The 17,654-nt window shown below is 40.4% G+C and overlaps 1 protein-coding gene across 3 annotated transcripts in view; it reads right to left on the reverse strand.

Moving 5' to 3' along the window:
- The window catches only part of LOC140478893 (chloride channel protein 2-like), a 609,305-nt gene that overhangs the window by 29,969 nt on the left and 561,682 nt on the right, over window positions 1-17,654 (reverse strand). For all 3 annotated transcript variants that reach the window (XM_072572491.1, XM_072572492.1, XM_072572493.1), the window contains one exon: window positions 618-656. In XM_072572491.1, the coding sequence (XP_072428592.1) occupies window positions 618-656 (39 nt within the window). The remainder of the gene's footprint in view (window positions 1-617; window positions 657-17,654) is intronic.

Consider the following 17,654-nt stretch of genomic DNA (forward strand, 5'->3'; position numbering starts at 1 on the left):
TGATGTTATACCAAATGCAATCATCAGCAAACAGCAGCTGAGAAACCTTTGCACTGACATTCAACAACAGTAACCATCTCCCTTTGTGCAAGGTATGATACTGTTCAGTGAAGAGACTTTCCCCTGACTGCACTTTTGTAAGGGCTATTGATGTTCTGTCAAATGCTGCCTTCATGTCAAGAGCAGTCACTTTCACCTCACATCTGGAGTTCAGCTCGTCTGTACATATTTGGACCAAGGCTTTAATAAGGTTTGGAGTTGAGTGGCTCTCATGAAATGCAAAATGTGAATCAGTGATCAGGTTATTGTTGAGAAACTGCTGCTCGATAGCTCTATTGATGACTTCTTCATCACTTTGTTGACAATCTTGGGTAGACTGATGAGGCATATTAAAAGCTGACAGCAATTTAATATTACAGGCTACAATCTTCAGCCCTGATCAACTGAATTGCATGTGATACTTTCACGATCCTGTCGATGCAAATCTGTTGCGTCATTCCCAATAAATTCAACACAGTCTAATTTATAATTGTAACCTGATTTCTTGTTCTTCAAGAGATGCTAGTGTAGTCACTTAAAGAAAATGAATTAGTTAGCAGCATTAACAGATGGCTCACCTCTGATGCAGTCATGTCATCTTCAATTTCATACTGATCCTGGACCAAAATAAATAAATATTGATCAGTATTCATCAACTTTATAGGGTTAAAATACATATAACCGTTTAAAAAACACATATGCATTTTAAGAGGCACCCACCAATCTAAAGCCTTTTAAAAAAACGTTTTGATGCAACAATAATAGAGTAACATATGGCAGCTTGCCCATTAATTCCTATTTTTATGTAAATACCATGTGATGTTTTATTCACACATCCCAAAGTCTCTCTGTACAATTGAAATAAAGAACCTGGCAGCTCCTTTAGATCAGGAAGCACAAAGGTAATGATTTTTCCTTAGCGCTGAGGCCAATCATTGACATTATGTTTCTGCAATGCTAATCCATTTGTTCTCTCAATATCCCTAATATTCAGCACTTTAAAATATTCAAGGAATAAAAGGGAAAATTAAACTTGGTATGGTAATAACATTGTGTTTCAGATATCTTGGCCACATCACACTGCTAAAGAGTATTTACTTGATGTGCTACCCAGACACAAACAAAGTCAACCCTTTTGTGTTGACAATCTGTGCAACAGCAATTCTTTGTTCCCATCTGTCATTGCATGGAAATTTCAGTTGCCTCTAGGTCACCTGGACATGATTGAAGTACTATGGAGAATTAAGAATACACGAGTGATATACAAAAGACAAATGCAATATTATTTCATTACTTAACAAATATTGATTTAAACCTTATGCTGGATTTTATTTGCTGAAGCTAACTACTATTCCAATCATATTGAGATATTACTATAGAACTGCAATATTCATATGAGTGAGTTCCTTTTTGCTACATGAACACAATGAACAAAACATAAAGTGATCAAATTACCAACAGGATGCTACATATTGCCAAGTTGCCTCCATATCAACTCAAATTATTCACCCTTATTGAAATGAATTGATTATTTGGGGAGTTCATAGTTTTTATAAGACCATGAGAAATAGGAACAGAGTAGACTGTTCAGACCTTCAAGCCTGACCTACCATTCAATAGGATCACAGCTGATCCGACATTCCTCGCATCTACTTCCCTGAGTTTTCCTCATAATCCTGGATTCGCCTACTGATCAAGAATCTAATTCTGCCCTAAGTATACACAAGGACTCTTGTCTCCACAGCTCTCTGCAGCACTGAGTTCCAAAGACTCTCAACCTTCTGAGGGAAGAAATTCTTCCTCATTTTATTATTCAATAATAGTGCAATACTAATAAAGTTTGACAACAAATAACACAACAGGAACAAGTTTTGTAGATTGGAAGAGTCAGGTACAACATTTGTGCACATCCCTTAGTCATAACTATTCCTTATGACGACCGTGGCAACATTTAAAAGATAGTGCCTGAAAATTTATTACTTTTATTTGGTAAGGGCTTGGTTAGCTCAGTTGGCTGGAAGGCTAGTCTAAGATACACAGTGATGCCAACAAGACGGATTCGATTTTTGCACTGGCTGAGGTCATTATGGTGGTCTCACCTCTCAACCTCACCCCTCGCCTGAAGGGTGGTGACTCTCAGGTTAAACCCACCACTCATCAGCTGTACTGAGCATGTGCCCTATGGTCCTCTGAGATTATAGCACCTTTACCTTTCCTTTCAATTGGTTACATAATATTTAGTTGTCTCACTAGTCACTAGGTAACTAGTGTCCTTCTGTATTGTCTTTCTTATTGTCCTTCTGTAACAGTTACAAGGGGACATAAATTTAAGGTGAAGGGTGGAAGGTATAGGGGGGATGTCAGGGGTAGGTTCTTTACCCAGAGAGTAGTGGGGGCATGGAATGCGTTGCCTGTGGGAGTGGCAGAGTCAGAATCATTGGTGACCTTTAAATGGCGATTAGATAGGAACATGGATAGGTGCTTAAGCTAGGACAAACGTTCGGCACAACATCGTGGGCCGAAGGGCCTGTTCTGTGCTGTATTGTTCTATGTTCTATGTTCTAAAGAGTTTTTAAAACGTTCCTCTGAATAAGACCATCATGTGAATAAGATCAGAAAAATTTTGATCCTAAGAAACCTCAGATGAAAGTTGATGAAATGTGGGAAAGGCTACATATCAGCATCACCTAATTTGTTTGTAGATTCCAAGCAATATTTTACTTATACCTCGTGCCCCTCGATGAGGGACAATGGGCAACAAGACTCTGCCACCAATCCTGTCACATTGGTATCTCTTTTGCTCCAGTTCAGGTGGTGCCCTGTGCTTGAAGGCCCTCCTTTAACACACTTTGTGAGGTCTTATCTCATCCCCATCTCCTTTTCCAATCTGGTGCTAGTTACAGTCATCTTTCTGTCAGAATATCCTGCAAGTAGCACTTAATTATCAGTGATGCTGTCTTTCCAAGTGATATCTGGGATTTAACAGAGATTGTGCTGGTAAGACATCTAACTTCTGCGACATCTTTGCTGTTCTCTTCTGTGTCTCATTGGCACAGATTATGTTGGTACTCCCACAGACATATAATGTGGTAACTTGATGACTATGGTTGATAGTGTTCAATGCCCACATGGTGTAGAGTAGTTTGAACAGCATGTTGCTTTGTTGATTCTTGTGTGGACAATGATCTCTACATCACCGTTCCTGGAGATGTTGCTGCCTAGATGGGAAAGTGGTTAACAGCCTTAATGTTGTGTTGCCTGATGTTAATAAGACAGCCTTGTTGCCACCAGTTATTATTGTCTTGGTCTTCTGGCAGTTGTTGCAAAGACCCAATTTGCACTGCTACTCTCAAAGACTGATGATCTGGTATGAATCTTCAGCCAGGAAGGCAATGCCCAAAGACCTGCATTATCTGGGACTGGCAAATCAATGGTGATGCCAGGGTTGGCAAAGTCTGCACCCATTATCACTTTCTTCATGATAAAATCAATAACCATCTGGAAAAGGAATCAGTAGGGTACTCAACATTGCTGTTCTCCTGCAATAATAAGGAAGAAGTCTGTGACTACCATGCTGATCTTGATGCAACAGTTGGAGTCATAACGTAAGGCTTTGAAGAGGTAAACAATAACTACAACTAGAATTAATCCCATTACATAATCATTTGGTAAGATTGTTTGGACATCTTTGGTTTAGCTGAAGCTCCGGACTTCACTGATGAGGCATCCAATTGCATCATCCCATGTGTCCTTCCACAAATCACATGCAGCCTTGAGTTAAAACTATATTATGGCTTCTTCACCTGCATTGGGACAACAGCCTGGACTCCTTCCCTAACTTCACAAGGACTACATCAAGAAGGCAGCTCACCAACACATTGTCCAGAGCAATGAGGGATGGTCAATAAGTGCTGGCCATGTTATCAGTGTCCAGAGAGCAATAATATTGCATGAAACTCTAATGACTCATCCAAAAGGGCATTGTCGGTCAACTCCACAGCAGGACAACTGCAGCAGTTCAAGAAGGTACCTCACCACCACCTTCTCAAGGAATGGGCAATAAATGCTGGCCAGCCAGTGATACCCACATCTCACAAATTAAAAATATATTTTTAGAATCTCTGAGATGTAATAATGAGCAACAGGACTTTTGAATGAGTCATTTGAGCTTTATATTGTATTACAGAGCCAATCAAGTGGACTGCTTTGTCCTGGATGGTGTCAAGCTTCTGAGTGCTATTGGAGCTGCACCCATCCAGGCAAGTGGTGAGTATTCTGAACTGTAAGTAGAGAAATTTTAACTATGACAAGAGGATTTTGAGAGCTGATTTTAAAGAGGTTTCCAAGATAGCAAACACCATAGGAAATGTATATATTGAGAACATCATTTAAACTAAATTCACAGTTAGGACAAAAGGACACAGTAAGACAATTCAGTCAATCGAATCTGCTAGCCATTTGATCATGACACCATTTTAAATTATTAAAATGTAAATCTAGTAGTGATAGCAGGAAATTCTTCAGATGAAGAATGAGGTAACAATTTGAAAAAGATTGATAAAGTGCAATTTAAAGTCCTGGAATCATGTCAGAAACAATTAAATGCTACAATGGGAAGGTAGTCCATTCAAGAATGGGATGGGTCTGTGAAGGTGGATGAGCTACAATGGTAGTAGAAAGACTTATTCGTTTGTATAACCCTTTTGATCTATGCCACCAAATAGATAAAACTACCTTGGAAGATGTTTTTGCTAATAATGTGAGACTCTCGGAGCCAACAATCTATTTCGTCTGTGCAATTAGAAATGAATGCTACAAGGGACTGTTATCATGTCAGCATCAAATTAAAGTGTAAGTGGATTATATGGCAGTTTTAATAAACCTTCAGGGTTTCAGTGGGAGATTAGTTCAAAACTTTGATTTTAATTTAGAGTGGGTCTAACTACACAATTGCCCACAGCTCTAAAATCTAATCTTTTACAGACAACCTGGTTCATCAGTGAGCACACTGTTGGGAAATCTGTTACAGAGTCTGTGAAATCCAACACTGAATATTCTAAAAAAAAAATGTCAGAACACAATCTAGAAGTGAAAATTCATTGGGAATATCGTGTTTTTAATATCAATTTTCAAACTCTATTTTGAAGTTCCAAAATTCAGATATTTAATAAACATTTTGAGACATTAACTGCATTAAGAGTCAGAACTCTGGTTTGGAAGTTGTTCGTCAGACTTTTTGGACTGTCTGAAGCTGTATGTAATCTATCCAAAGTGGTGAACAACTAAATATGTAACAGGAAGAGGAGACTGTGCAAATATCCCATTCTCAATTATTTAGAGCCCAGTAAGTCCTGTCCAGAAGCAGCAGCAGAATTTCAATGCAGTCAATTACTGCACTATTAATCTACTCCCAATCAAAGTGATGGAAGTGGTCATTGATAATAGTATCATGCAGCATTTAGAAAACAATAACCCGGTCTCCGATGCACGGTTGGGTTCTGCCAGGGTCACTCTGCTCCTGGCTCCATTACAGTCTTGGTCCAAACATGGTCAAAAGAGCTGAATTCCACAGGTAAGCTCAGAATGATTGTCTTTAATATCACAGCAGCTTTTGACCAAATTTGGCATCAAGAAACTCGAGTAAAACTTAATTAATTGGAAATCAGGAGGAAAATTCCTGGCTCTTGAGTCTTACCTAGCACAAAGGAAGCTGATTATGATTGTGGGAGGTCAAACATCTGAGCACAGGACACTACCATTGGGGTTCCTCAATGATGTGTCCTATGCACAACCACCAGCTGTTCAGCTCTTCCTTCCATCATGAGGTTATAAGTGGGAGTGTTCACCAATAATTGCACAATTCTCAGTACTACTTGTGCCCTGCCACCCGTCCTCAGATACTGAAGCGATCCATGTCCATATGCAGCAAACACCCCAGCTCTGGCTCATAAGTGGCCAGTAACATTTGCAATAACCAAGTGTCAGGCAATGGCCATCTCTAATGACAGAATCTAACAACTGCCCATATTCAATGGCATTACCATCACTCAATCCCCTACGATCAACCTCAATGACCAGAAACTGAAGTGGACCCATTACATGAACACTGTAACTAAAAGATCTGCAGGCTAGAAATTCTGTGGCAAGAGACTCTTCTCCTATCTCCTCAAAGCCTGTCTACAATCTACAACGCCAAATCAGAAATGTGATGGAATAGTCTATATTTGACCAGATCAGTGCATCCCCCAAAACACTCAAAAAGCTCAGCACTATCCAGAACAAAGCAGCTCACTTGATAGGTACCTGTTACTTTCAACATTCAGTATGCATGACCGACACACTGAAGGAGCAAAATGTATATCTACCAAATTCATTGCTGTAACTCACCAAACCCACTTCAACAGCACTTTCTCAACCTGTGTGTCCTCTACTATCGAGAAGGACAAAGGCAAATATTATGAGAAAAGCAACACTTGCAGGTTCCCCTTCAATTCACACATCATCCTGATATGGAACCAAATTGTTGCTCTTTCACTGTTGCTTAGTCAAAGTCCTGGAACACTGTATTCCTAACAGCACTCTGGATATTGCCACACACGAAGGATTGTAGTGGTTCAAAAGGTAGCTTACCACCATCTTCTCTTGGACAATTAGGGATAGGCCATAAATGGTGATCCAACCAGTGATGCTCAAAACCATGAACAAATAAAACAAAAATACATGAACAAACACCTTACAGCCATACAGCATGGAAACAGAGATTTTGGTCCAACCAGTCTATGCTGAACTGAATCCCAAACTAAACTAGTTCCACCTGCCTGCTCTTGGCCCATATCCCTCTAAACCTTTCCTGTTCTTATCCAAATGTCTTTTAGACTTTATAATTGTACCAGCATCCACTACTCCCTCTGGAAGTTCATTCCATGCACGAACCACTCTGTGTAAAAAAAATTGCCCCCATGTCTTTGTTAAATCTCTCTCCTGTCACCTTAAAAATGTGCCCCCTTGTCTTGAAAGCCCCATCTTAGTGGGGAGACAACTACCATTAACTCTCTCTATACCCATCATTATTTTATACTTTTTTAATCGGGTCACCACTCAACCTCCTGCATGCAGATGAAAACGTCTTAACCTATCCAGCCTTTCTTTATAATTCAAAGCTTCCATACCAGCAATATCGTAATAAATCTCTTCTGAACCCTCTCCAGCTTAATAATATCCTTTCTATAACTGGCAACCAGAACTGGCACAGTATTCCAGAAAAAAAGCCACGTTAATGTCCTGTACAATCTCAACATGACTTCCCAACTCCTATAATCAAAGGATTGAGCAAACACGACAAATGTACCAATGTCTTCTTAACCACCCTATCTAAACTTCAAAGAATTATGTACCTGAACTCCCATGGCCCTCTGTTCAACAACACTACCCAAGGCCCTAATATTAACTTGCTTGTCATATCAAAATGCAATACCTTGCATTGGGCAAAGACACGGTTAGTTAGTGATCTTATAATAAAGTACAACTAAAGTACCCGCTGGGGAACAGTAATCAAAGCTTCTCAGAGGCTTTATCTTCACAAGGCCTAGTGAATTTTCTTCCTGTAAGTTATCAAATGTACCTTTGTTAACTGCCTATCCCACCTCAAGGTGCCCACTTGTCTGATTCTAGCCTCATTCCATCATGTGCCATACTCAGAATGACTCACGATTGTTAGGATATCCCAGAATGGAATGGCTTCTCTGGCTCTGGTGTTTTATTTAAAAGGCAATTGTTCACCATGACCAACACTTAATGCCCAAGTTGACCTGTTTGTTTCCAGACATTTGGCCTGGGCAAGGTAAGTGCAAGGCTTTCCAGCAGAGACCTGGATGTCCTGATGGACAGGGCAGTGCAGAGGTAGGCTCCCAGGACCAGAAGAGGAGGCCACAACACTACATCGTATCAGCCTGGTCCTAGATTGCCACTTGGGTCAGCACAGTCTCAGTCACTTGGAGAAATGCACAGCAATGTAGGAAGACTATCACTTTCTCCAATCCACGTAAGTACCATCATCTTCTCTCAGAATCCTCACACTCACTGTATCTCTGCTACTGCATCAACGCCCCCCCCCCACCCAAAACTCATGCTGTACCATTCACTAACACCTACAAAGTGCTCCCTCACTTGCTCTCACCCACCCTAACACCCAGCGATCCCAAATCCCGATATGCCCTCTGTACTGCTTACTCATTCACTTGGGACACCTCCTCACCTGCACCAAACCTAACAACCATGTTACTCACTTTTAACTCCATCATTATTTGCCTCTCTCTCTTTCTGGGAAGAAAACAGTGCATAACAAGGCAGAAAGAGTAAAGATGGTGTGTACTGCCTGATATTCAACCAGTATAAGGAAAGAATGCCGACTCTTGACTGCTCCGAACAACTGACCAACTATGTCCAAGCACCTGGACTGGTATTGTGCTGGGAGCCCCTGACCAAAAACTATCCCTTTTGACTTGATTGAGGACTGCTGACAACCACGACAATTCTGCTGGCTTTACATTTATGCTAAAGAGATGCAACAGTACTCAACCCAGATATCCCTGGTTCAGGGATAAGGCACAAAAAAGCAAAACAAGGTAGGGCTTCTATGAGTGTCCAGGCAGGCTTGGAGTTGGTGAGCGCTATGATCAGAAGCAAAAAGCCCAGAAGTGCAGTTTGGTCCAGTGTGTGAGCTGGGTGCATTTCCTTGAGCACATAGTGTCCCTACTGCAGCATTACAATGATAGTTGGCATTGCACCCCGATGTGCAACACTGAAGCATAGAAACATACTGTAAGTGAATCAAAGACTTGGGTTCTTAGCAGCTTGTACATGTCAAGGTAGTAACGTTTTGGAATGTGTGCGCGGACGGTGCCTATTGAGCACATCCTGAGATGTTGATGCCTGGTGTCAACCTGGAGATGCTTTGCAACAAGTATCAGCTACTTGTTCTGACTTCCAGGCTGGGAATTCAGTGTCTAGTTTGCTTGCAGCAGATCATAAGGTAGAAAGTTGTGGAATAATGAGGCAAAATTTGCAGTTATTATTGTCATTAATAGGCGATAACACCCCCTCCTCTCCCCCCCACCATTACCTGGAGAGAATCTTGTCATAACAACTAGAATTAGTTAATAAATGCAAAAGTTGCTTCTGAGGTCAAAAAATGTCTTACTGGACTTTAACATGATTTACTAGATTTTACACCATTGCCCACATCGTTTAGACCCCTTGAAAATTCAGCCCCTAATTGTTCTTGTACTTTGAAGACAGCCAGAATGCCACCTTGTGTAGTTATTATTCACAGATAGTGGAAGATTACATGTACACTTAAACCTTGTCACAAAATCCTTTTCCATAACAAACCACTTAAAATCTCAACGGCCAAGAGAAATGTCAGTCACCATATAGCCCATAAAAGACACCTGTTTCCATTTTCACTTTTGCAACAACACACAAAATGTTATGACTAGATTCATGAGTAAATAACTGGAGATATTTTCTTCTTCCCTGCACTTTAGAAATTATGTTCTCAAGCCAAATAGAAGAAACTGCGATGGAGACCCATTGTGCTTGGTGAACATTCCGGCTGCATTGTCCTGGGATTTTTTGGAGCTCTCTAGTGGATGCAGTTAGGTAGATACAGATCCAGAATACCTATTGAAACAAAGTGACAAGCAATGATGCTGGACTTCTTCTCAAGTTTCCTCTTTCTGTACTTATGGAATGTGAATGGACATCTTAAGACTGATAGGCAAAAGTGAGGACTGCAGATGCTGGAAACCAGAGTTTGGATCAGAGCAGTGCTGGAAAAGCATGGCAGGTCAGGCAGCATCCGAAGAGCAGGAAAATCGACATTTCAGGCAAAAGCCCTTGATCAGGAATAGAGATTTTGAAGGGCTTTTGCCCGAAACATCGATTTTCCTGCTCCTTGGATGCTGCCTGACCTGCTGTGCTTTTCCAGCACCACTTTGATCTAAACCTTAAGACTGATGCCAACCTATAACCAGCCCTTGCAGAGAGGTGGGATCTGTTGATGTCTCGGTGACAAATTGAAGATGACTCATATGAACTATTGTGTTTGGTAGATTCCTCCTGCAAAGGATGATTGAAATTCCACAGTCGGGGCAGCCAGAAGCCTTATGCATAACCAAGTGCTTACCCACAAAGCAAAGCTAAGTAGCAGAATCTTTCCAGCCTCTGAACAATAAGAGTGTGACTGAGAATGTTGGAAAATCAGGTGAGATCAGCAGTCTTAACAGTGAAGGCAAAAATGAACTAGCTTGCTGGGCAAATGGAGCTCGTGTAGTCACTGTCAGCTCCTCCACCCCGCAACCCTGCTTCAAAGGAGATCATTCTAACTTTTGGAACTCAGACAGGTATCCGCAGTAATATCTTAAAAGTCCTGGGAAGTGTGACCAAAGATGATAATGTATTTTTCAAATTAAACTAGATGGTCTGTCAATGAAAGAAATGTTTTCTTAAAAATCTCCTGCTGACATTTTCAGAAAAATTTTCACCTTCATAAAGAGGAAAATTAAACAAGAAATTTCAATTCATGACATTTAAACAAATTTTTGCCATCTTCAAGAGTGTTTTGATCTATTCCATGAATTTATTATTACCACACTTTGTGGAACAGCCAAAACGGTATCTGTTTGAAATGATCATTAAGCTCAAATGAGTTTGGGTTTCTTGTCTGCATGGATCATGCACTAGCCCCTTCCCCTCTGCTGACAAAAAAAAAATGACTTATTGGAAATGAAATTTGGATTCCATCTGTAATTTTAAAGCTTTGACTCTGTGAATATTCAGCCCCATGAATGCTCGTCTAATGAATAATGGTTGAGAGTGTGGTGCTGGAAAAACACAGCAGGTCAGACAGCATCCAAGGAGCAGGAGAATCACTGTTTCGGGCATAAGCCCATCGTCAGGAAAGGCTTATGTCCAAAACATCGATTCTCCTCCTCCTTGGATGCTGCCTGACCTGCTGTGCTTTTTCAACACCACACTCTCGACTCTGATCTCCAGCATCTGCAGTCCTCAGTTTCTACTAATGAATAACGGTATCTAAATCTACATCATATTACTTATTTTGGAGATTCTTCCTTTGTGCATAATTTAAGAACAGATGCTGTGTTGCACAAAGGAAATTTGTAGATGACTTAAATAATATAGCTATCAGCAGTCTCCTGGACATTTCATTCATCTCACCACATTGCATGTTTAAAATGTAATTAAAATTCTCTTAAGATTAGCAAACTAATTTGTTGAGCAAACTGAGTTCGAGATGTGTAGCCACTATCACTTACTTAACTCACTCTATTTGTACTAACATGTTTCATGCCCTTCAAACTGAGCGTGTTAATGGAAAGCTACAGCATGCAGTTTGGAGTCAAATTGAATACTTCCACTAGCTCCTCACGTTGTGCTGCACACACATTTCAGACTATCACAGAATCTGGACATGCAACTCAAAAAGTTTTTTTCAGCAAAGACATAGTGGTTTTTTTCTACATTTGAAGGAAGATATAAAAACAAGGTGGCTTTGATGATTGGAAGCATGCATGAGAAATAAGAAAGAAGATGGAAATTTGACATATTAAATTTGCTTCTTCCCCAGATGATCTTAGTTTGCAGGGTCAAAATTATTTTAATTCTTGTGGAAACATGTATGAAGTATCACACTTATATCACAAAAAGTATCCGAGTAATGATCAAGGTAGCTGATCTTGTTCAACTTTGCCTACATTCTATGATAAAGCATTTGCTCAGTTCAAACAACTAAGTGATCAACATGTTATAGGAGGTATTTGATTATCTTGCTTACAGATAGAGCGACTATGACAAATGAAACCATTCAACTTATTAAATCCATGCCAATAGGCCACAAAGTATCCATTTTATTGTTCTATCCCTTTTGACCTGTAAGCTTATTTCTCTCAAGTACCAATCAGATTTTGTTTTGAAACCATTAATCATCTCCAATTCTACCAACCTCCTAAGCAATGAGCTCCAAAGTATTAATTTGTTCCTTAATTACCCCTGCATCTCTTAACAAAGAACCTTACATTTGTGTCCCTTTGTCCTTATAAGTTCTTATTTGTCATCTCTCTTTATTACATCTATTATAATCTTGTATATCCTTATCAAATCTCTCTTCAATTTCCTTTGTGCAAAAAACAATTCCAGCTTCTCTGATCTAACCTTGTAAATAAAACCCCTTATCTCTAGAACGACTTAGTCAACTTCCTGTGTACCCTCTCAAGTAACATCATATCCTTCTTAAAATGTGGTGACCAGACTGTATGCATACTTTAGTTGTTCACTAACCAGAGTTTAATACTGATTCAGCCTAACTTCCCTGCTTTTGCACTCACTACCTGTATTTATGAAGTCCAAGATTCCCCTTCCCCATATGCTATGCTAATTGCATATTGTCCATTCACATGCTGTGGCTGACCTGCTGTCACTGATTTCCTCCAAGGCCTACAATGTGGCAATGAAAATCTTAATGACAATTTTAAACTTACTTTTGACATCAACAGAGTATGTGGTAGTTAAAACTGCAGCAACATGATTGACCCCATATTGGCAATAAATTATTTCTGGCCACAACTTTTCCCCCTAATGAGGCAGCACCTCATTCATACTCATATGTCAAGTCTGATGATATAAATCAAAGCCTATTGGCTGGTCAAGGAAAGTTTTCACCAAATTGATCCATAGCCAGAAAAAGATCCACATAAATGATCGATATATAGTTGTGCACCAAGCACAGAAGGTGCACTCCTCTTGATCCTCCAAATAAACCATAGTCTCCCCTGCTCCAGATTTTCCTTCCTCTTCTTTTAACTGTCCTGGACCTTGTCCCCTCTCCCACCTCCCCTCCATTCTTTTCATGCTGGTCAGAAACTATCACCTTGGTCTTTTGACAGTGCTGCACTGCATGACTTTATTCTCCTACCTGCGAGGCATCTAATTACCTTACCATTGTGCTGAGCTTCAGATTGGAACTTTGTTTGCAAAATTAAAACAACGCCTGGATACTAATATTGTCTGGCCCCCTTGCTAGTGTGGTCTTGTGAGTTCATCCTGGTTTTGCACCAACACCAGGTGAAAATCCTGTTCTGTTCAACACCAAGCTTTTTCCATGGAGCTATTTCTAGCCCTGTTTCATTAACCTACATTCTCGGCCTCGCTGTTTCAAATGAAATTCCCAGAGCTCCTTCATTACAAAAACTGCTTCCAAAGACATTAATTTCTCGTGTCAACATTCCTTTTTCTCACAACAGCATTTAACTTATTAAAAAGGTGAAACCCATTCAAGATAGAAGAACATCTTCCATATCTAGGGAATCTTGTCTGTCCCTGAGGGCTACAACACTTCAGCTTCATCCTATTTCTTTTGAGTGCTTGCTACAGCTACAATGGCCTTGCTATTAGCGGTCCCCAGCACATGCAGGAAGTGGGATCAGTAAACCCACATGGAGCCAGATTGGATTGAGTCCTGCTGTCTTATTGATGGCGGGTTTGCATGTGGAGTGTTTTCCCAGCCCAAGAAGGTTCAACTGTAGATCATTTTACAGTCTCTGTGCAATTCTGCTATGGTAAGGTGACCATTGCCACCTTATTCTTTTCCTAATGGTGAGCTGATTCCTGTAACATGGGGAGAAGGTGGCACAGTCTGAGTGGAGGGCTGGGGTATTCATGATGCAAAGTAGGTATCTGGGCAGGAAGAGCAACACTCTGCCTCAATCTCTGAGCTATTTCCTCAAGTCAACTGGCACTCCCCAGCCTCCACTTTAGAATGGAAACCATGGCCCTGGAGCCACTTTATCCCCAAGGCAGTTCATAAAGCCAAGAGTGTCCAAGTTGAAGATGAAAATCAAGCTTAAACTGGTAATAAAGACAACAATAAAGGCTTGCTTTTATATCACCATTTTAAAAACTATTCATTCAGAATCCATGTCCACATTTTGTACCTATATATGGGAGTTAGTTAGCTCAGTGGGCTGGATGGCTGGTTTGTAATGCAGAGTGATAGCAGCAGCACAAGTTTAAGTCCTGTACCAGCTAAGGTCACCATGATGGGCCTGCCTTGCCCCTCACCTGAAGCATGGTGATTCAGAGGTTAAATTCACCTACAGTCATCTCTCTCGAATGAGAGTGCAGCACTACAGCAACTTTACACACACACTCTTATGGTCTCTAATAGGCCCCATTCTTTCCTTGGTTATCATCTTTTCTCTACATACTTACAAAAAGTTATAAAGTTTTAAAACATCCTTGGACTTACCTTGATTTTACAATATCTTTTTTTCATTTCTCTCTTTGATTTTTTAATTTTCTTTTTAATTCCACCCCACTTTATACTTCTTGGTTTTCAGCAATATTGATGTGTTTGCTATCTGAAAAAGAATCACCTGTTCCTTATCAAATCTTGTATGCTCCTTCACATCAGGGGATTTACATGGGAGTGGAGATAGTGTCTAAATTTTCGAGTCGCACTCTTTTTCTGCATGTCATCCTATTTGTTCCAGGATTCATTACATTGAAGAATGTTGCTTTGGCATTAATTTACTTTCAAGTAGGTGCTTACAATCAATTTTACCTGATCACATCCTCAGTAAAATTGGCCTTTTCCCTATTTCAAACTTCTACTCTTAGTCTATCTTCAAATCTGCTCTGTAGCTGCATTAAATCATGGTCACCCGACCATCAAAATGCTCTCTGATTAATAGCCCCTCCACTTCTCAGTTTTGTTCCTTAAAACAACATGCAGAACCCTCCTTTTCTTGTTGGGTTTGCTAAACTCTGGTTAAAAAAGGTTTCTCAGAATGTGCATTTTAAAAACTCCATGTACCTTGTGCTACCTGATTAGATCCCAGTTATTAGGGTGGTTGAAATCCCCTACCAGGATGGTCCTTTGATTTTCTGATCTTCTCAGCAATTTGCTATTCCTGTGCTCTTTCAAAACTCTGTTTCAGGATCTGCAGTTAACAGCCAGCAGTATGATTGTCTTTTTTTTGTTGTACAGGACAACTCATACGGCCTCATTTGAAGCCCTTCCCAGCGAATCAACTCTCCTCACACATGGTTTGAGCCCCTTCATTTTCCAATCCCTTGCTTATCCTCTTGGAAAACTCGATAACCAGGCATGTTGAGTTGCCATTCCTACCCCTCTTTGTGGCATGATTCAGTAAAAGCTATAATACTGTGACTGTAAAAGATGGTTGCTCTTCATTTTGGAAGTAAGAAGATCCCTGTACTAAGGTCTTGGGGAATAATGATAAGTTGATCACCATGATATGTGGTTCCTCTCTCAGGTTCCAAATTGATTAACTTGAATTTTAATTAAATCCAAAACAACAAGTTAATCCAGCTAAACTGAACTTCAACAATAATTAAGTTAATTTTGCTTCAAAATAATAATAATCCTCAGGCACATGGAGCTTTTGGAAAGGCAGAAAGGTAATTGATTGGGTAGGAGGTAGATACTCAGTTTCTTTGCAGGTGGTTGGCTTTCCTGTTAGGGACTTATTTGTAATTCGTTAGGATGTCCTGAATACCCATCAGGACCCAGGTTTCTGGAATCACATTCATGGATGCGATCATACAATCCACAAACTAGAAGCAGGTGTGATCACAAAGCCAGCTAAAAATATGAGGTATATACCTGACAGGGTGAACAGGTTGCTTCAAGCTCCAGTGACGATAAGCTTCTTCACAAATTTGGCACCTTCAGAACCAAGGCAGGTCTTTGCACAAACACTTACTGTATTAGGGCTAAGCTTCTCCATGTCGATCAGCTCATAAAATGTCTCTGTCACGTGTAGGCAGACTTTTGCTGTTAAATGCTTACAGTGTCAGGGATGACACCTGACCAGACCCACAAGCCTGACTAAGCAAGGCAGCATCAATGGCTGATGCCAACAAACTTGGCAGGCAAATGCGGTTCAAATCAAAAGGCCACCTTTGGTCATTGTTCCTTATCCAATGCAAACCTTTCTTAAAAAGCTCTCAGATATGTACATTTGTTGTGACGCTGTGATGAAAGGTCAGTGACTAGACAATGCATGAGTTGTGACTGTTGTAGCTCTTTTTATGTTTGAACTGTGAACTCTGTTAGATATCTAAGAGGCAGTGCCACTGTGGTGCAACTAATGCTCCATTGTCGGTTGTAATGAAGTAACAGACATTGATAGCACAAGGCATCTGATGAGGTGTCTAGCACCTGATCCCCTGCCAGATAGTTCGCTGTAGTGGCAATCCTATAACATTAATTTATACTCAGAGCAGTGTAAAACATTATGCTGTCACTGGTAATTACCCTTGCAGAGGCTGAATATTCCTTATCTTTGTAAGTGTTAGCATATAAATAGCGTCTATCACCATATCCCAGAGGACCAAAAGGCTGTATGCTCATTACAGAGAGACAACTGGTGGTGGTTTAACCTGAGGATCAAGAGCAACTGGATGGCTCAGTGGTTACCACTTTTGCCCCACAATCTAGGTTCGATTCCAGCCTTGGGCAACTGTCTGTGTGGAATTTGCACCTTCTCCCTCTGTCCGCATGTGTTTTTGCTGGGTGTTCCAGTTTCCTCCCACAGGATAAATGGATTGGCCATTCTAACTTGCCGCATAGTATCCATGGATAAACTGGCTACATGGCTTAGCTGTAGTAAAATGTGGGGTTACGGGAAGTTGCACTTCAGATAGTCAGCATCAATTCAATGGTTCAAATGGCCTCTTTCCATACTGTTGGGATCCTATGATCACCACACTTCAGGCAAGAGGAGAGGTTGAGAAGGAGAGTACTTTGCAGTAAGCTCAGCCAGTGCAGGAATTGAACTCACGCTGTTGACATCATTCTACATCACAAACCAACCATCCAGTCAACTGAGCTAACTGACTCTCATCCCTGACTATAATGCTTTCACTTGAATTTGATGATGGTCTGAAACTTGATGGCCTCCAGCAACGACACTCCTCCAACTGAAAGATTGGCTTTTATAAATGGTTTGCTGATTTGTCCTGTTTAACTAATACAGGCATGCTTGATGTGCCCTAACTGCAGAGTCACCAGAACCAGAGATGCATTGGATATTGAATTGAGCTTCCCTGGAGGTATGAGCTGCCAAGCTGATTTCATGCTTCATCTGTCCAACAACGATGACAATATTTTTGTTAGTTTTGGTTGGCCAACTTTTGCTGAAATTGTAATCTCCTTACAAGGGCACATGACATATGTTTTTGCAGTTGCATTTTGATCAAATCCACTATTCCATCCAGTTTTATTTCAGAACTTCATCATGCACCATACTTTGCCATAATTCCACCCATTTATCTTAACATAAGACATTTTAACATAAAATATTACATACTTCTAGTCCCAATATTTTTCCTTTTCACTAATTTAACTCACAGAGATTCCTTCAAATGTTCGAATTTCTCTTTATGTTCATACTGAACTACAAGGCTAATGCCACAAAATATTTGTGACAAGTGACCAGAAATAATGTTTCCCATATTAAATATTAGAATTATATGAAACGTATTATGATCAGACTATGTTGCTGCTGGAAGGC

This window comes from Chiloscyllium punctatum, chromosome 6, assembly GCF_047496795.1.
Source record: "Chiloscyllium punctatum isolate Juve2018m chromosome 6, sChiPun1.3, whole genome shotgun sequence".
Classification (NCBI taxonomy): Eukaryota; Metazoa; Chordata; class Chondrichthyes; order Orectolobiformes; family Hemiscylliidae; genus Chiloscyllium; species Chiloscyllium punctatum.